Here is a 21,632-nt window from a genome sequence, read left to right on the forward strand (position 1 = left end):
AGAAAGAGGGACAGAAAGACAGGGAGAGAGAGAGAGGAAAAGAGAGACAGGGAGAGAGGAAGAAGAGGGGAGAGAGAGAGACTGGTTTCTGTCATGGATTTGTTTGTAAAACAGTAAATATTTAAAGAAGACTTGTTTCCATCATCTCTTTGAAACCCTGAGTTCTATTATTCCTGTGTCTGTTTGCTCTGCTTTGGAAACGATCAGTGTTTTAAAAGGAAACACATCATGGGTGGTGTATTACAAAAATACAACAAAAGAGGATGCTGCGTTAGGTATCTGCCCTGTTCCACCCTGCATTTTATTGTCGAATAATGGAACAACAACAGACACTGCAGCTTTGGGTGGGAGCACAGGGAATTTTTTTTTTTTTTTTTTTTCCGGATCACGTCAGACACTTTTCTTTCTTTCTCCTAGACAGCCACAAAAAGCTTCAGAAGTTACTAATCATATTGCTTTTTCTTTTTCTTTGTGGTACCAGGCTCTGTTAGCCCTCGTTTGTGTTTTCCTCCAAATGAGAGGCAGGACCTGGACCATGGTCGGCTTGCTTTGAGCTGCTCCTTGCTGATTCTCACAAGGCAGACATTCCAATGAGCTGAGCAAAGAGGATGCTGGAAGCAGAGGTCAGGAATCTCTAGGGGCCAGCTGGTTCTGCTGAATGGACTTTCCTCTTCCTGCTCTCACACTGAGCTACAAGCAGCCTTTCTAGGAGATCAATAAGAGCTTGCAGAGCTACATGAATCGAAGACTTAGAAGAAAGGCTCTAATTAAGCAATTAAACTGTCAGTCGGAGGTCACTTTAATACTCAGCCTTCGTGAAAGGAAACGTAATGAAGCCACTTGCGTGCTGACCAGACAAGGCCATGCCCAGCCAATGGGTCCCACAGCTTCCTTAGCAAGAAATGCTCCTGATGTGTCATTGAGGAGAGCCCAAGGTTAATTACACCAGTCACTTGAAGGTGACTCAGCAGAAAGTGCAAATATATTACCAAATGTGTTGAAACCTGCCTGCAAGTCCAGCTTCCTGATTAGCTCCCCACGATGCCATCACCATTTCAATAGAAATGAAAAAATTCAGTTTTTCCCTTTTCTCATTATAGCAGCATGCAATTCTAGAAAACGCACTTCTGTGATGTTATCTAAATCCTCATGTGATTCACAACATGAAGATTGTATATCAATAACAGTGCCAGGGAGTGAACGCAGTACAGCACATCCCCGATGGCGTCCTCTGAGATTTTCCACCAAAGCACTGATCATTGCAGGAGTAGAGACGACAAAAATTCATTTATTCAGCCACGCATCTATTAACAATTCATGCATCAAAAAGATTGGTGCTTTGGCGATATAAAGACTACTGCTGTGGGTTCTGTGAAAGAGGATGGAGGCTGTGTATTACTGTTCCATTTTTTCTTTTTTTTTTTTTTTTAGATGGAGTCTTGCTCTGTTGCCAGGCTGGAGTGCAGTGGCATGATCTCGGCTCACTGCAACCTCCGCCTCTGGGGTTCAAGTGATTCTCCTGCCTTAGCCTCCCAAGTAGCTGGGACTACAGGTATGCGCCACCAAGCCCAGCTGATTTTTGTATTTTTAGTAGAGATGGGGTTTCACCATGTTGGCCAGGATGGTCTCGATCTCTTGACCTCGTGATCTGCCCGCCTTGGCATCCCAAAGTGCTGGGATTATAGGCGTGAGCCACTGCGCCCAGTCTACTGTTCCATTTTTACATGTTCATTTGTTTCTTCTACTTGGCGAATTTTGCCTTTGTTTCCATGACACCAAGAGTAATGGCTGTTACATCTGGGCTTAGCTTGCCTCAATTTGGAACCTGTGGGGACTAGGCCTACTCTAAGAAGAGCTCTCTATTGTATTCCCAGAAGAGTATGGGGATAGTCTTGTAACCCAGAGATGATGTGAAGCCTAGTGGCTGCCTGAGGCTGACTTCAACTTTGAGGATGAAACCACCACTGACGTCACTGGGCCCTCAGTGGCCATTTCATCTGTCATCTTGTCCTCCTTTTCTTACCCACAAATGCAACTCCTAACTGAATCCTCTTCCTTAGTTTTCTTCTTTCTGCTTGCGTTCCCCAGGCACCTGATTTTCTAAATAAGCAAACTAAGAACCCCAAGCCATGAAGAGGGTGAGGGGTGCTACATGTCCAGAAACAAGCGCCTGGCGGTGTCTGGTACATATTTGGCACCGAAGAAGAAAGTAATGAAGGAAACCCTGACCTCCTGACTTCAAAGCAAGGACCTTTCCATTTCATATTTGAATTCTTAACACTTTTCCTTCTATTGACAAATGAAGGCTGGGTTCATCAGATATAGAAGCCAAAGTGGGCTGGGCACGGTGGCTCACGCCTATAATCCCAGCATTCACACCTGTAATCGGAGGCCGAGGTGGGTGGATCACCTGAGGTCAGAAGGTCAAAACCACCCTGGCCAACATGGTGAAACCCCATCTCTACTAAAAACACAAAATATTAGCCTGGCATGGTGGCACATGCCTGTAATCCCAGCTACTTGGGAGGCTGAGGCAGGAGAATTGCTTGAACCTGGGAGGTGGAAGTTGCAGTGAGCTGAGGTCATGCATTTGCACTCAAGCCTGGGCAACAAGAGTGAAACTCCATCTCAAAAAAAAAAAAAAAAAAATCAAAGTGGCTCCAGCCTGACCCTAAGTTTATTTTCTCCCTCTATTTTTCCAGTCTGCCATTCCGTTTCCTGTACATAACTGCCATTTTTATATTTTACCAAAATACTTATTCACCTCGTAGGAAGCATAAGGCTTTCATTTTAGTGCTGATCCTGCTGTTAATTTCTACTTAGCCTTGACCCTGACATTTCTGGATCTCAATATCTTTTTTATTTTTTTAATTTATTTTTATTTTTTGCACTGCCCCACCTCCACTCCACTGTCTTTTTTTAAAAAATTAGGAGACAACAGCAAGTGAACTCTAAGCTTTCTTCTTCCAACCTTAACATTCTATGTATCTATAGGTTTATGACAGTTAATCATATGTTAAATCATATTGAACGTACAGCTAAATTACTATTTCTTCTTCTAACAACCCAAATTGTTATAGAAGTTTTGAAAAAACAGGATGACTGGTCCCATTCCAGCATAATTTTCACTGGTATTTAAAGAGTACACTTGAACTCTATTAAAAATCTCCTGAACCCCAACATTATCTGACAGCATCACTGGCGACTGAATATTTTTCTCTTTGCTAATAACTCTGTCTAAGCAACAGGACCAGGACATTAACTTGTATGTCTCCAAAATGAATGATTGGCTTTGTATGAAATGAGACTGCATAGATATTATGTAAGATGTTGGACTTTGGGGTACGTTTCACGTCCAGTGTCCATCTGGCTGTAAAGATAGAGGGCTGGTGCTTCAATGCCGGCCTTCATGAATCCCTGGACAACTAACTGTAACTGCAAGCCAAGCTTCCAGCCTTGCCAGGGCATTGCCTGGTCTGGTTCCAAACCTCTGCAGAACTCCTGTCCCCTTAAGTGGGTGCATTTGGCAAATATACAGCAGATCTCCACCCCAACTTACCTGGACAGTCTTGTTTCCTTTTTAAAACTTCCTTATCTTTTTTGTAAAGTTGATTTATAAATCATCCAAGAAAAAATGACTTGGTTTGTATACAATTTATGCAATTTTTAACATAATGAATTTATAAATCAGAAAAATCTTGTGCTAAGCCATGTGTTTCAATTTCTTGTTCTAAAAAATATGAAATTAATAGAACCAATCTGGCGCTTCTTGGTGTCTCTGTCCTGAAAACATGATTTTCTCTATTGTTCGCCTGGCTCTTACATTCAGCTGCTCTTTTTCCACCCTTCCCTCTTGACACAACTTAGATTTCTCCATTTTTTTTTAAAAAAAAACCAACTCTCCACTGATTTTGGTTAACCCATTGGTTACTGCCCATTTTCTCCTTATGCCACTCATTTCCATAACTCTGGGGAAAAGCTCAGAAGCTCCTGCACCTCCTAACTGCTGTGACCTTGAGTCTTCCACCACCACCCACCCCAATCCTGCTCCTTGCAGGTTATGAAAGATGGAATCCAGGGGCTTCGTTGCAATCCTCATGCTCGTTGGTATCCTGCATGGGATTTGATACCTTTGATTACCCATCCTTGACATTCAGCTTCCCTCATGGTTTGAATGCTAACACTCTCTTCTGGTTCTCTGCCGAGCACTCAGTGCACCTCCTCAGCCTCCTCTCCTCTGATCCTTCATCCACCCCTTACATGGCAGTGCTTCCCGAAGAGTTGGCTTGGCCCCTTTCTCTTGATGAAATACTTCTAAAAGTGATCATACCTCCTACCACAACTTTAATAGCCACCCAAATATACAGAAATTATTCTCAATTGTATATGTCTAGCTCAGATCCTATCCCAAGCTCTGAACTCTTATGTCAAACTATATAATATTTAAACCCAAAAGTTTACAAGTCAAACTCACTATCATCTACTCTCTTTACTCAGTTAATGGCCTCATCATTCACCCTATTTTTTTTTTTTTTTTTGAAACAGGGTCATGCTGTCACCCAGGCTGGAGTACAGTGGTGTGATCACAGCTCACCGCAGCCTCAACCTCCCATGCTCAAGCCATCCTCCCACCTCAGCCTCCTGAGTTACTAGGAATACAGGTATGTGCCACTTTGCCAGGCTAGTTTTTTTTATTTTTTCGCAGAGATGGGGTCCAGGCTGGTGTCGAACTCCTGAGCTCAAACAATTCTCCTGTCTCGGCCTCCCAAAGTGCTGGAATTACAGGTATGAGCCATCACTCCCGGCCATTCATTCATTCTTCAAGCAAACAGACTTCTCCCCACCATCTCTATCACCAGCCTCACCCACCACCATGTAATTAGCCTCTAATTCTAGTGACTGCCACCGTGACAATTCTCCATGTGTCCCTGCGCTCTCCATGTGTCCCAAGACCACTGCCTACTAGGACACCTTATCACCTCTGATCCAAGCTTTTTCCATTGCTTCCCAAACAGACATGCTACCATCTTTCTTTTTCTCTGCCAACCCATTCTTCACACACTGATGCCTGTTGTCATTGTAAAATACAGCTCTGAGTATGTTATTCCCATTTTACAGAAAATTTTCACTAACTCCATACTACCTATAGGATAATTTCAAATTCTTAACTGGAGCAGAAGACAGCTCAGATGTCTTCTGTAGCCCCTTGGTCTCCACATGCTCCCCAGCATTTGTTCATGCTCCAGGGACAACACTCTCATTTTTTATTCCCAAATGTGTGTGCACCATTTCCCCATCCTTCCCTTGCAGCCTCCCCTCCTGGCCTCACTGCTGCATTTCTACTGGCGAGACTCTGCCACTTAAATGTCACCTCCAGTGTGAAAGCTTCCCTGGCTTCCAGGCCCAAATGAATGATGTCAGCCATTTTCACAATGATTCCAGAGCACTGAATCCTAGATACACTAAATCCTAGGCGCTATACTACGAGAAAGATTCAAAAGTAGGCTCTTCTACTTAAGAGCTTGACGCCCAGAATTACAGATGGCAAGTCCTGACCCTGACTTCTTTTTTAAAAAACTTTCATTTTAGGTTCAAGGGTCCATGTGCAGGTTTGCTATACAGGTAAATTGCCTGTCATGGGGGTTTGGTGTACAGTCTATTTTGTCACCCAGGTAATAAGCACAGAATGTGATAGGTAGTTTTTCAATCTTCTCCCTCCTCCCACCTTCCAACCTCAAGTAGGCCCTGGTGCCTGTTGTTCCCTTCTTTATGTCCATATGTACTCAATGTTTAGCTCCCACTTCTAAGTGAGAACATGCAGTATTCAGTTTTCTGTTCCTGTGTTACTTCACTTAGGATTATGGCCTCCAGCTCTACCCATGTTGCTGAAAAGGACATGATCTTGTTCATTCTTATGGCTGTGTTGTATTCCCTGGTGTATATGTACCATGTTTTCTTTATCCCATCCACCACTGATGGGCATCTAGGTTGATTCCATGCCTTTGCTATTGTGGACAGTGCTGTGATGGATACAGGTATGCATGTCTGACTCTGACTTCTAAGTGCATTTCTGCTCCTAGTATTTCACGCTGTCTCTTCTTACAGTCCTCATTAAATGAACCTCCCCCAAAACACTCACATCAGCAGCATCATAATGGCTAGCACAAGTGGAGAACTTTCTATGTGACAGCAAGCAGGTCATCTATATTATCTCAAATACCTAACAATAAATCTGACCCAGGTCCTCTTATTATCCCCATTTCCATTAAGGAAACTGAGGCTGAAATATTAACTTTCTTCCAAAGAACACAGCTAGAATATCACAAAGTCCAGGCTCAGCCCCAGATCCACCCTATATCAGAGCTAGATTTCTTAGCTGAGGCACTGTGCTGACTCACACTATCGGTGTGGCTTACTTTTTATTTTAATGTCTTACCTGGGTGCTTAGAGGTATCTGCTTCTAATGTCTCTTCCGCCCACTGGCTGGGATCTTCCAACTACAGTTCACTCTTTTTTTTGTTTTGTTTTGTTTTGTTTTTGAGAGGGAGTCTGGCTCTGTCACCCAGGCTGGAGTGCAGTGGCACCATCTCGGCTCACTGCAAGCTCTGCCTTCCGGGTTCACGTCATTCTCCTGCCTCAGCCTCCCGAGTAGCTGGGACTACAGGCACCTGCCACCACGCCCCGCTAATTTTTTATATTTTTAGTAGAGACGGGGTTTCACCGTGTTAGCCAGGATGGTCTCGATCTCCTGACCTCGTGATCCCCCTGCCTCGGCCTCCCAAAGTGCTGGGATTACAGGCATGAGCCACCGCGCCCGGCCTACAGTTAACTCTTGAACAACACAGGTTTGAATTGCCTGGGTCCACTTAAACACAGATTTTCTTCCATCTCTGCCACCCCTGAGACAGCAAGACCAGTGCCCCCTCCCTCTTCCTCCCCAGCCCACTCAATGTGAAGATGATGAGGATGAAGACCTTCATGATGATCAACTTCCACTTAATAAACAGTAAATATATTTTCTCTTCTTTACAATTTTCTTGATAGCGTTTTATTTTCTCTAGCTTACTTTGTTGTAAGAATACAGTATGTAATATATAAAACATATAAAATATCTGTTAATTGACTGTTTATGTTAATGGTAAGCCTTCTGTCCACCATAGGTATTAGTAGTTAAGTTTTGGGGGACTTGAAAGTTGTATGTAGATTTTTTACTGCACGTCAGGGGAGCAGGGGGCCAAAGACCCTAATCCCAGCATTGTTTAAGAGTCAACTGTACTTCATACAGCATTATCTGATGTGACAACTTGTTTGGACTATTACATTTTATATTTTGCCTTACCTACCAGCCCAAAGTCCTTCCAGCACTTGTTTTTGAGTTGAGTTTCCATCTCCATGCCTAAGACCCGATCACATTTGAGGTTTCACTCCTGCTGCCTGTTTCCTCCTGCTGCACTTTGTTAAGCCAAGCCCGGCTGCAAGCTGAAATATGGCAGTGTTCATAGAAAACCTTGTCTGTCTGTTTACGTCCCACGTAGGTGGAAAACCCTCCTCATGACCACAAGAGGGAAAAACCTAGCCATGCTGGCATGCAGTTGACCTAGGCTTTGGTTTGGTGACACACTTTGTATGTTAAATTCCATGGATTATGCACTGTAGCAAAGAAAAGAACACCATGCAGATGAGGGAGGAAACAAGGGGTAGAGCAATAACCACCATAGTCAAAACTATGAGTAGCTTTGTCTCTGCCCCATTCAAACTTCTCTTAAAGACCCTCTTTTTTTTTTTTTTTTTTTTGAGACGGAGTCTCGCTCTGTCGCCCGGCTGGAGTGCAGTGGCGCAATCTTGGCTCACTGCAACCTCCACCTCCTGGGTTCAAGCGATTCTCATGCCTCAGCCTCCCGAGTAGCTGGGATTACAGGCACACACCACCACACCCAGCTAATTTTTGTATTTTTAATAGAGATGGGGTTTCACCATGTTGGCCAGGATGGTCTCGACCTCCTGACCTCATGATCTGCCTGCCGCAGCCTCCCAAAGGGCTGGGATTATAGTCGTGAGCCACCACGCCTGGCCAAGACCCTTCTTTTGCTTCAATATTTATTTCACCTTTACTTCTTTTTTTTTTTTTTTATTTAACAGACAGGGTCTTGCTTGTTGCCTAGGCTGAAGTGCAGTGGCAAGATCTGTGCTCACTGCAACTCCTGCCTTCCACCCTCAAGTGATCCTTTCACCTCAGCCTCCCAAGTAGCTGGGATTACAGGTCTGTGCCACCATGCTTGGCTAATTTTTTAACTGTTTTGTAGAAACAGGGTCTCACTACATTGCCCAGGCTGGTCTCAAACTCCTGGGCTCAAGTGATCCTCTTGCCTCATGCTCCCAAAGTGCTGAAATTACAGGTGTGATCTATCATACACAGCTTCACCTTCACTCTTAAAGGAATTTTAGGAGAGCATAGAGTTCCTGGCTGGTAGTTACTTTTTTTTTCTTTAAACTGAATATATCACTCAATTGTCTTTAAAAATTTTTTTTTTGCTTCCAATCCTGGTTGAAAAGTCAGCATTTAGTCTCTACATTCTAAGAAGCAATCTGTTCCCCACCTACCTACTCCTCTAGCTGACTGTAACATTTTTTCTTTATCTTTGTTATTTATTTTTTTTTTTTAAGAAAAGTACGTCATTCTATTTATCCTGCTTTGCTGTTTGGGTTCCTTGCGATTCTATTTTTTTAATGATGACTTCCACCAGTTTTGGAAAATTTTTAGTCAGTAGCTCTTCAAAGTTTGCTTCTGTTCCATGTATCTCTGTTTTCCTTGTGAGACTCCAATTAAGTGTGTGTGATATATTTTCTGAGTGTCCTCTATGTGTCTTAACCTCTCTTATATATTTTTCATCCTTTTTTTATCCATACTTTTTTCTGAGTAGCTTCTTGACTTATTTTCCAGTTCACTATTTCTCTGTAGTCACTATTTCTCTCTTCATCTCTGCCTAATCCCCCCAGAAAACCTTCTGCTGAGGTGTTAATTTTAGCTATGGTATTTATCAGTTCTCAAATTTGTAGCTGGTTCTTCATACTGCAATATCACTTTCTATAGTATGCAGTTCTTTGCTGAAAGTTCTCAGTTTGACTTTTATTTCCATGAGTTGAGTAATCACAGTTGTTTAGCAAGTGTGCCACGTAACTTTAGTATCTGGCATATTCGTGGATTTGTTTCTATTGTCTCTTACTCATATCACATCTCATTTTTGTTATATTGTCCCCTCAAGTACATGACTATCTTTGATAGTGTGTTGGTGATACACAGAGGATACAAGGAAATACTGGGTAGAAGAGGGCAGTTCCCCAGCAAAGGCCCCACTCTCAAACCTGGAAACCCATGGCCCTAAATGGGAACAGGCATTCCTGTTTCCATGCCCAAATTTTGCGTTTCGGCCTGCCACACCCCCCTATCCTGTACTCATATAAACCCCTAAACCCAGGCTTCACAAGTAGACAAGCAGATGAGCAGATAAATAGAAGAGCAGAGGAGCAGAAGAGCAGTACAGCAGAGAAAGAGAGAAGAGAAGGAGCATCTGAACACTGAGAGGAGTTCAGCCAGAGTCAGTCAAAGAAGAAATCGGCCATGGGACAGTTAACTCCAGGGGGAGGATCATCTTCCCATTTCATCCCCTTTCCAGCTCCCCATCCATCCCACTGGGAGCCATCTCCATCATCCAATAAAACCCCTGCATTCACCATCCTTCAAGTCCATGTGTGACCTGATTCTTCCTGGACACCAAACAAGAAGACAGGTACCAAGAGGACACTGAGCTCGTTAACACTTAAGCTATCTGAGGATGGCAGAGCTAAAAGAGCACTGTAGCATGCCCACTAGGGCTTTGGGAGTTGTAGGCACCCACCCCTAGATGCTACCATGGGGCCCGGAGTCCAAAAGCACTCTCCCCGGCTCCTGCACTCCTGTCTGCATGCTTCCCTGCCCATAAGGGGTTTGAACATGCAGCAGTTGAACAGATGAGACACACCCCTGTTGCATGTCCTGCAAGGGAGGTCAGGGAACTCTCTTATTTAATTGGCTATTACACATGAAAAATTATAGGTAGAAATGATGTCTAGAATGTTAATATCTCTCTTTGAAGAAGATTTTAAATTGCTTTTGCTGGATGTCCAGTGCCTACATGCACGAGAAATACAAGATTCACTCTCATTATTTGACGGCTTCAGATTCTGGGGATTCACTCAGGTAACTCAAACATCGAATGCAGTCTCAGTGAAAGCCATTTTCCTTTCATTTTACCTAAGATATGAATGGCTTACCAAGACTGCCACTCTAACAAAGCTCTGGACTCAAACTTTGGTCCTCTTTGTCCTGAGAGGCTCTCAGAAGAGCTGCTAAACCTTTGTGGATCAGTAAAGCCCTGCAGGCAAAAATGGTCCCAAAGACTGGACTCACACCTCTCTCAGATATTCACTCAGAAACTTCACACTACCTCATGAGCCATTGGCTACTTTTAGAAAGATGTTTGTAAATGTCATCCAAAATTTTGAAATGGTCTTTGTCAGGAGAGTAGCTGGATGTTCTACACTTTCAGTCTGCATGATGCTTAGCCAACTTAGACTCTGAAAAACTCATTTGGATGGTTAATATACAGTGATAAATAAACTTAACTTTCATTAATAACCTAATCTTGTAAAATAATATTGAAATCATACCATTAAAATGGACTACTTGGAAAAATGTAAAACAACCTTTGAGTTTTCTTGAGATAAATTTGAAAGAAGCTAGCCAGTTGGAACTTGTGTGGGAAACTATCAGGAAGCTAACAATGAAAGATCCAGTAACCAAGAGAATCTGGTTTGTATTTGAATGAAGTGTTGATATATACAAATGAAAGATGAAAAACTTTTTGTTAGAAAATCAAGTTGCCCGGAATGAGACAAGGCCGCCCTCTCTAACCACTTCTATTCAACATAGTATTGGAAGTTCAAGTCAGAGCAATCAGGCAAGAGAAAGAAACAAAGCATATTTGAATAGAGAGGAAGTCAAATTGTCTCTGTTACAGATGACATGATTGTATATTTAGAAAACCCCATCGTCTCAGCCTAAAATCTTCTTAAGCTGAGACAGAGGCAACCTCAGCAAAGTCTCAGGATACAAAATCAATGTGCAAAAATCACAAGCATTCCTAGACACCAGTAATAGCCAAACAGAAAGCCAAATCATGAGTGAACTCCCATTCACAATTGCTACAAAGAGAATAAAATACCTAGGAATACAGCTTACTAGGGATGTGAAGGATCTCTTCAAGGAGAATTATAAACCACTGCTCAAGGAAATAAGAGAGGACACAAACAAATGGAAAAATATTCCATGCTCATGGATAGGAAGAATCAATATCATGAAAATGGCCATAATGTCCAAAGTAATTTATAGATTCAATGCTATACCCATCAAGCTACCATTGACTTTCTTCACAAAATTAGAAAAAAAACTCTAAATTTCATGTGGAACCAAAAAAGAGCCTGTATAGCCAAGACAATCCTAAGCAAAAAGAACAAAGCTGGAGACATAATGTTACCTGACTTCAAACTATACTACAAGCCTACAGTAACCAAAACAGCATGGTACTGGTACCAAAAGAGATATACAGACAAATGGAACAGAAGAAAGGCCTCAGAAATAATGCCACACATCTAAAACCATCTGATCTTTAACAAACCTGACAAAAACAAGCAACGAGGAAAGGATTCCCTATTTAATAAAATGGTGTTGGGAAAACTGGCTAGCCATATGCAGAAAACTGAAACTGGACCCCTTCCTTACACCTTATACAAAAATTAACTCAAGATGGATTAAAGACTTAAATGTAAGACCTAAAATCATAAAAACTCTAGAAGAAAACCTAGGCAATACCATTCAGGACATAGGCATGGGCAAAGATTTCATGACTTAAACACCAAGAGCAATGGTAACAAAAGCCAAAATTAACAAATGGGATCTAATTAAACTAAAGAGCTTCTGCATAGCTAAAGAAACTATCACCAGACTGAACAGGCAATCTACAGAATGGGAGAAAATTTTTGCAATCTATCCATCTGACAAAGGGCTAATATCCAGAATCTGCAAGAAACTTAAACAAATTTACAAGAAAAAAACAAAGAACCTCATCAAAAAGTGGGCAAAAGATATGAACAGACACTTACAAGAAGACATTTATACAGCCAACAAACATATGAAAAAAAAAGCTCACCATCATTGGTCCTTAGAGAAATGCAAATCAAAACCACAGTGAGATACCATCTCACACCAGTTAGAATGGCAATCATTAAAAAGTCAGGAAACAACAGATGCTGGCAAGGATGTGGAGAAATAGGAACGTTTTTACTCTGTTGGTGGGAGTGTAAATTAGTTCAACCATTATGGAAGACAATGTGGTGATTCCTCAAGGATCTAGAACCAGAAATACCATTTGACCCAGCAATCCCATTACTGGGTATATACCCAAAGGATTATAAGTCATTCTACTATAAAGACAGATGCACACGTATGTTTACTGCAGCACTATTCACAATAGCAAAGACTTGGAACCAACCCAAATGCCCATCGATGATAGACTAGATAAAGAAAATGTGGCACCTATACACCATGGAATACTTTGTAGCCATAAAAAACGATGAGTTCATGTACTTTGAAGGGACATGGATGAAGCTGGAAACCATCATTCTCAGCAAACTAATGCAGGAACAAAAAACCAAACACCGCATATTCTCACTCATAAGTGGGAGTTGAAAAATGAGAACACATGGACACAGGGAGGGGAACATCACACACCGGGGCCTGTCGAGGGGTGGGGGGCTAAGGGAGGGATAGCATTAGGAGAAATACCTTATGTAGATGACGGGTTGATGAGTGCAGCAAACCACCATGGCACGTGTATACCTATGTAACAAACCTGCAGGTTCTACACATGTATCCCAGAACTTAAAGTATAATAATAATAACAATAATAAAAGAAAATCAGGTAGCCAAAAAATTTAAAAACAGAAAGAAAAAAGAAACCTTCAAAATAAAACTTCATTCACTCTTATATTAAGCGCAAAGCATTAGTTTCAGGTAGGACTGCATTAGAAGTGTTGGTAGTAGCGATGGGACAGAAGGCAGGAGAATGCTTGGCAGAAGAGGTTGAGGTCCCTGGTGAGTGCTCCACCCTCAAGCCTGGATCTGCCACTCAAAGCGAGAACCATCCCTGTTTTCCCACCCAAATGTTGCCTTTTGGCCTGCCCTGCCCCCATCCGGTGCCCATAAGAACTCCAAGCCCCAGACTCAGCAGACACACACGCACACACACACAGAAGAGAGAAGTGTCTGAACGTCAAGAGGAGAAGAAGGAGCTGGACATCGGAGACTATGGTCAGAGAGGAGTTCAGCCAAGGAAGGCCAGACTCCTGCAACCCACTTCCTCCAACCCCTTTCAAGCTCCCCTTCCTGCTGAGAGCCACTTCTACCTCTTAATAAAGTTATCCACATTTACCAGCCTTCAATTTGTTCGTGTGACCTGATTCTTCCTGGACACTGGACAAGAACTCGGGTACCAAGGGGTCAGGGTGTAAAAGGCTGTCACCCTGACCCTCCACTGAGCTGGTTAACACTTAGCTGTCCATGGACGGCAAATGCTAAAAGAGCACTGATTGTAACACATGCCCTTTGGGGCTCTGGGGGTTGCAGACGCCCTCTCCGAGATGGCAGAGCTAAAAGAGCATTATAACAAGCTTGGACGCTGCCGTGGGCCGTGCACAGAGCCTGCTCCTACCAGAGAGGAGGGACCAGCCAGTTCTAGGGTTCGTTCACCCCAGTTCCTGCATTTGTCTATTCGTGTGCTCCCTCCTGAATTCAGCTAGGCAGCCAAGCAAATAAGCCACCCCCTTCGCAAGTCCTGTGAAGGAGTCAAGGAAACTCTCCCATCTCAGTAGGAGAAACTTTTTTTGTCATCTGACCAATTCATAGCCATATTCCTCCTCCTCCACTCCCATCTCCCAACCTGTTCTATCAGAACATGGATTTGTTCAAGTAGCAAATCAAGATATCCTGGTCTCAAGAGAAGCAGAATCCTGTGAAAATCCCAGAGCCTTAATAATAATAGATCTAAAACATTTATGATAAATCTATTCCATGATACTTTCTGTATCTCTTTTGTAGTCAGTTCTGGCTAATGATATATGGGGGGCTTTTGTGGAAAATTTGCTTTCCTTATTAAGAGAAACACAAACAAAACAGAAATAGTTAACACTATTGCTTCTTCCTTTTTTCAGAGGTAGACTCAGGTAGGACATTCAGATAAAAACCACTGCAGCCATTTTTTGACCACGAAGTAACAATACAACGAAAAGCCAACATGCTAATAATGGTAGAGCAGAAACTGACTTGCTAAACAAACCTAGAGATTATCTACTTCCTGATTTGTTTTTAGGTAAAAAATAAATGTCCTTACATTTTAAGTTGCTAATAGTTTGGTTTCCTATGATTTGACATTAAAAACACCCATAAGTAATACATTCACTAAATATGCTTATATGGCAGTGTTTTGACCCAGGTTTGACTGGAGACAATGCTTGAAATTTATGTCACTTACCATAATACAAGAGTCCTGTGGTTCAAGATCAAAGTCAGTGAAGTTCAAGAGAACACGATGATTTCTGTCAACCCGAATGACCCAAGAACAGTCTGTGTTGCTCCTATAAGGACTGGGGTAATTTGGAGAATGAATCTCTCCACTGGGAGCCTGGAAAATCCCACCACAACCTGGAAGTGGGGAACACAATTATTTCATGAGAGGAATCATGGATGCTCTAAAATAATCCATTACCTGGTTGTGTAGATCAATACATTACTTTGCTTGACTATCAGTTTTAGTTAGTCTACGCTAAAAACACTGAAGAATTTGATATCCACATTAAGTCATTTATCCCAACAGAATAAGAAGGGATGACATGGATGATACTAAGAAAATACTTCAAACACTTTAAATACAGATGCCAAAATTTATTTTTAAAAATAATTAAAAGGAAACGCAAATGAAATCACGTTTTCACAAAGCCATGGAATGCTGCTTCTTCATTGTCCTCTAAAAATATAGCATACTGGAAGAATAACATGTTTCCTTCCAAGAATTGTGATAATCTAGTAGTGCATGCATTTAAAAATAATTTACTATCTACCCTTTAAAAATTTAATATTCTGGATATAGTACAGTTACTTAGGTTTTTAAAAATTCCTTTGATGTTATCAAATACCTGTTAGTGCAATGTCTTCTCTATGACCCACCATTTCTTGGATTTATGATAATATAAACCAATAATAGAAAAATTTGGCACTATTTTCTAATAATGGAGAATCATTTAGGGGTAATCTAAACACTAAATATGTGCGTGTGTGTGTATTTAAATTACTACATAATTAACTTTAGGGGAGAGCTCTTACATAGCTACCTTGGTTATGATAGAGTTGAAGAAGTGTGGCCATAAGGTAGCCTGGGATCACATATGTGCTTTGACATTTTCTAGCTGTGGAACTTCGGGCAAGTCACTAACCTTTCTAAACTTCAGTGTCCACATTGGTAAGATGAGGATATGAAGCAGACTTCCCTCATAGGGTGGTTGTAAGGACTAGAGGTAATCCTCATAAAATAGTTAGAAAAGTGCCTGGTACACAGTAAGCATTCTGCAAATGTGGCTATCTCTTGTAGTTGTATATGCTAACATCTGTTAAACTATTTTGTGCCATAGTTTGTTGTTATAGTTTAAAAATATACAACAGGCAATTTATTTAGACTACCTAAAATCTTGGGCAGAAAGTCACCATAGAACACACAGTAATTCCTTGGGATTCACAAATTTAATGTTTGCAAGTTTGATAATTGCCAAGAATCCAAAGGTCTGTACTATGGCATGAGGTATGGAGGCTGGTTAAGAGGTATGAGCCCTTGGAGAGTGGGTTTGGCCGATCACCCTAGTTCCATTCTCACCATGGACTTACACACTTACATTCTTGTTTTCATGTATGTGGTGACCCTTAGGAAGTTAAACTTTATCACGTATTTTAGGGAAGGGTATATGTCAGGTCTCAGTAGGCTGCCCTTTGGGATGTCACTAAGTTATCAATCAGTGTGCAGCCTTCATACATTTTCCCAAGCATTTCATGAAATTTAATGAGGGCTCGGCTTAAGTACTTTAGGAAGTACCTTTTTTTTAAGTACCTTTTTTTACTCACCTCCAGGGACTGCTTGCCATGAAGCATTGAAGCCTCTCCCATTTATAGACAAGTCGGTCTTGAATCGAATTGCTAGCTCATTTCCAGTGCTGGAGACCTGCATGGGGTTCTCAGGTGATCTCTGGGTACACAGTTGGGCTATTCTGGGAGAGTGGAAATCGGGGCCTCCATAGATCTAACATGGGATGTAGGAAAAAAGACTTTTAAAAATATTTTAAGTAATTACAGGCCCTTCCCCTGGCTCATTTTAACCCCCGGCTCCTTGGGTTCTGTGATTATTAGAGATTGAAATCTCAGCCTCCCTGGGTGGGGATGCACTATAAACTCAAGCTGAGTTTTCAAAGGCACTCCCTGTGCCTTAGGAACACACAAGTTCAATCACTCATAAAACGCCTGCTTGTTTCATCAGCCAGAATTGCAGAGGAGGATGGAGTAGATTATTCCAGAATCTTCCCTGTCTCCTCTTTTTGTCTTTTTCATGTCTTTGTGGGCTTTCCTGCTTTCTCTAGCAAAAACATTACAGATCATACAATATTAAGTCGATTTTCTGAATTTTAGGGGGACCTTCAAAAAAAGAAATGTCTGATTTTCTAACTCTGGCACATATGATTAGCCTTAGCATAAAGCCATTTTGTTATGAAAGTTGAGTTCACTGAAGGCTACCAATATCCCAGTTATATTTTTAGGAATTCCCACCTACCCTGCAAACTGAATGTTTTCTAAGACCACATATTGAATGTAACACGTATGCTTCTTTAGGAGGAGTGGAAATACCAGCTTTCTGGGTGTGTTTTGGAGCCTAAGGAAGGGGATGCTATGCATCCTCCCTATGCCTGCTCCCAGCACGCCCATGCCCAGGAACCTGACTAAGTGCATCCCACTTTTCTGCTCAGGGTTTGCCCTAGACTCTGCCTTAGACTCCAGATGGCTCCTTCTGATATAGACAGCAGACAGGGAAACACTGGGTAGAAGAGGGTGGTTCCCTGGCAAAGGCCCCATCCCCAAGCCTGGAAACCCACAGCCCTAAATGGGAACAGGCATTCTTGTTTTCACACCCAAATGTTGCCTTTTGGCCTGCCACATCCCCATATCCTGTACCCATATAAACCTCCAACCCCAGGCTCCATGAGCAGATGAGCAGATGAATAGAAGAGCAGAGGAGGAGAAGAGTGACATGGCAGAGAAGGGGAGAGAAGGAGCATCTGAACATTGAGAGGAATTTGGCTGGGGATGGTCAGACAGTTGATCATCCGTGGCACAGCCAAACTCTATGGGGAAGATCATCTTCCCACTCCATCCCCTTTCCAGTTCCCCATCCATTCCACTGACAGCTACCTCCATCACCCAATAAAATCCCCACATTCACCATCCTTCAAGTCCGTGTGTGACCTGATTCTTCCTGGATGCCAGACAAGCCGGGTACCAAGAGTCACTGAGCTGGTTAACACTTAAGCCCTCTGTGGATGGCAGAGCTAAAAGAACACTGTAGCCTGTCCATGGGGGCTTTGAGAGTCCCAGGCATCCACCCCTAGACCCTACTGTGGGTAGCATCTTGCCTGGGTTCCTGCACCTGCCAGTCTGCATGCTCCCCCTCCCATAAGGGGTTTGAGGGCACCACAGCCGAACAGATGTGCCACACCCCGTCACAGGTCCTGCGACGGGGTGGTCAGGGAACTCTCTTCTTTCACTTCTAGATCTATCACACATGACTTCAGACCACGTAGGCTCCTCCAAATCTGCCAAACTGTCTGTCTGACTGGAATCCAATACCCCAGTGACATAGTCATCTGGAAAGGGTCTCCTTGGGCTCACAGAGGGCATCTTGCAGGCAAGGATAGCCTAGGCCAGGCCTCCAGGAGGCCTCACGGACAGGTTTCTCAGTCTCCTCTGGGTACTGTTTATCTCCTGTGTGTATGTGTGGGGCTAGGGAGGGTGGCGAAGGGAGGATGGGAATCAAATAGAAGATGCTGACTCCTCATCTTCAGGTCTTTTCAAACTTCAATTTGTAAAAGAAAGACCATCTTTGGGAGACAGTTTTCAAAGAGTTGGTATCTGAGACCTTCACAACTGCAACCGCAGCCTTCCACGTACAGGCACTCAGGGCCAGAGCCAGGAAGGCGGCTGTCAGGGGGATCTGGGCACAGCGCCTTCCCACCCTCCCTCTGTGCCTTTCCACCTCGGGACACTCTGCCCCCATTCCTCAGCACCCCCAGCCCTTGCCCACCCTCAGGGCCCACTGCTGACTGATAGGAAAATCACTCAAGTGTTCTCTGGGGAGAGGGAGTGAGAACAAGAAGCCTACTTTGGGGAGGAGTGTGTGATTTGAATCTATAATGATTTCTTTGTCTGATTAATTCCCCCCAGCCATCCGGGAAAGGCCAAAATGAATGAAACTGCTGTTCCACAGAGGGCTGAGCACAAGGACAGTAATTGCAAAGGAATGAAGCATACTGACTGCTTCAGGCTTATTTTTATTAGGAGGAGCTGATGTTTGTGCACTCCCCCCCAAGTCCCATCAAAAGCAGGACTTTAGGAAGAGCCCTGTGTGGCCCCTGACACGTACACATATGCAAATGGCAGAAGCAAGCTTGCATGGTGTGTAGAGCCAGCTTTCTTTCCCATTTTCAAGATCTCCCTACCCCCTCGCCTAGGGCACAGTCCCCACAGCATGAAACTAACAGCATGTGCTCCCAATCACCCAAGCCCAATCAACAGCACATATTTGGAGAGACCACTGAACGCAAGTGTTAAGTTCTAACAAAGAAAACTCGCACGTCGGCAAAATATTCTTTGTTTTCTCTGCTCAAACATCCCCTTGAGATCACAAACATAATGGGTATGAGTTGGCTGGACCCAGAAGCCTCTAGAAGAATAAACACTGCCACTTTGGACATTATTTGCTTCCCTTCTTGCAAGGCTGAGCTCACAAAAGCCTATCGCAAAGAGGCCAGACTGAGCTAACTGTCCACACCAAGCAATTGTCCTGGTTTACTGCTCCAAGGAGTGGATTTCCTTTTCTGCCTAATGCCAGTTCGGAATCTCTCTAAAGACTTTCTCAGAGATTAAAGTAAAATCAGGCAGAGTGTTTCCATGACCGAAACAATGGTCCTTCTGGCTTCCACAAATAAAACCGATAGTTAGCACATGACTCTTCAAAAGAAGAAAAAGATGGAAAGAATTTCAGGGTGTGGTTCATTCAACTACAGCATATGACTAAAGTTTGGGGGAAAAAGAAGTGGTCTGATGATCAGAGATTTAAAAATGTGTTTTAGCGAATGCTCAGGATGGAGAACAGTTCAAAGCCTATGGTTTTAATCTGTTTTGAACATTTCTTTCTGCTCTGTTGGCTCCATTTATTGTTACAATCAAGTCAGCATTCCGGGGTTATGAGTAACCAAACAGCTGCTGCTTTTCGCAATGGGCCACTTTCCAGACTTTGATTTTTCAGGGGAAAAATGGCTTCTGAATAAATTTTGTGAAACCCAGGTAAGCCCAATACTTAGTGACTGTAAGGCCCCACTTGACTACACTCACGTGCAGGCTGAGAAATCAGCAAAGTTTCTAGATCACATGCCCATCATGGGTAACAAACTTTTAAAGCCACTACTAACATGTTATCAGCAGCTAGGGAGGGGTGAAAAAACCATTCCACCACCATTAGCCCGATTTTATTACAGCATTTTCCAAATGAACATTTGCAGAAAAGCAAAACAAGGCTTTTGACCAAAATGTCAGAGGGTTGCTCATTTTAGCTTTCAGAAAAAAACTTTCCCCAAATATTTAAGGGCCTCAAAATAGTCCCCCAAACCCTGCTTTTGGTGGAACATGGGAGGCCACTGCAATGTCAGCTTGTCATAATAAAAATAAGCCCCAAGCAGACCGTGCGTCTTCTCACAGCCATTTTTGTCAGGCATAGGGCTCTCCTTGAAAGCTCCTTCTGCCTGGAGTCCCTGATTTCGTCCCTCAGGCCCCAGGCCTGCTTGCAGGGAACAGCTCCTGTCTCTACTTTCTCCCATAATGGGTGTGACACAACCCGAAACACAATTGGCCCATTTATAATTTGCCAAGTGGGCAACAATCACATGCACTTTGGAGTATGAAAATAAAGGGTTTGGAACATTGCACATAGCTGTGGAAGATCTACCGCCAGCCCTTTGTAAGTGATAAGGGGTTTTATGCAACCAAGCAATATCCTTGCAGGCGAGCGAGGCCATCGGAACATTCTGCACGTGGATGCTAGTCCTACTTTGTGCTGTGAGTGTGAATTTCAGGAGGCACCTTGTTTCTCCTCTGACGTGGAGTCATGACTTGGCAACAGTCCTTCCGTGAGGACTTTCCAGGTCTATGTGATTTCATTTGCAATCACAATAGTAAATTGTCTGTAGAGCTACAGTAAATGAAATCAGAGATAGAAATGGTAAGTCTTTTAGAGCTACTAAAAGTAATTCCTTGTGACTCTCACTGAGAAGGATGACTTTACTAAATTACTAAAAGTGATGAATTACTAAAAGTAATTCCTAGCGACTCTCACTGAGGGGATGACTCCATTTCTTTTCAAGGTAAGGACTCTAGTTTTATAATTAAAGTTTTTGTTAAAGTTTCCTGTAACGTCCATACTACTCATATCGAGCCCTTGCACCCTGCACCCATCTATGGTGTCAGGATTTACTGGAGTGTTGAGCAGTGACTGGCTTCAGTTACTAGCTCTTCCACTCCCCTTCCATGTGATCATGGAAAAGCCCATTAATCTTTTTGAGCCTTAGTTTTCACCACTGGAAAATGGGAATAAAATTCCCCTCTTACCTCATGGAACGATTTAATGTTTAAATGAGAACATGGAGGTAAAAATTCCTTTGTAAAGTGCCCTAAATGTGCATTATTACGGTGTGACCATCAGAGACTTTGATGCTTTCATTCATTCCACAAACATCTATTGAGTGTTTACTCTTTGCCAGGTACTCTGTGGAGCTGGGAATATAGCAGTAAAACAAAGCAAACAAACATCTAGCCTCACGCAATTTAGGTTCTACTGGATATAGAATCCTTGTCATGCTGTGCTACAGCAGTCCCTAGAGCTGAGGTGACAGGATTTTTGTGTGTATTTGGAAGATATTAAAATTTGCAGACAGGTCAAAGTTCAAAGTATACATAATAAATGTGTTACACACATGTAACTATATATAACATATTACATAATTATGTAGTGTATTATATACTTACATTAAAATATATAGTAATATAATCTATTATAATAATAAATATTAATTATTGTAATTATTAATTATAATTTATAATGTAAGTATATAATATACTACATAATATATTACATATATCTGGGACATATCTATATATGTTATAAAATTACATACGA

The 21,632-nt window shown here is 42.5% G+C and overlaps 1 protein-coding gene across 1 annotated transcript in view; it reads right to left on the bottom strand.

Annotated features, from left to right (window-relative positions):
• Nucleotides 1-21,632, bottom strand: part of CUBN (cubilin) — a 304,926-nt gene that overhangs the window by 142,340 nt on the left and 140,954 nt on the right. Inside the window, exons 30-31 of the mRNA XM_054503528.2 lie at nucleotides 16,262-16,436; nucleotides 14,625-14,794 (exon numbers count right to left, since the gene is read on the bottom strand). Of these exons, the coding sequence (XP_054359503.2) occupies nucleotides 14,625-14,794; nucleotides 16,262-16,436 (345 nt within the window). The remainder of the gene's footprint in view (nucleotides 1-14,624; nucleotides 14,795-16,261; nucleotides 16,437-21,632) is intronic.

Source organism: Pongo pygmaeus, chromosome 8, assembly GCF_028885625.2.
Source record: "Pongo pygmaeus isolate AG05252 chromosome 8, NHGRI_mPonPyg2-v2.0_pri, whole genome shotgun sequence".
In the NCBI taxonomy this organism is placed as follows: domain Eukaryota; kingdom Metazoa; phylum Chordata; class Mammalia; order Primates; family Hominidae; genus Pongo; species Pongo pygmaeus.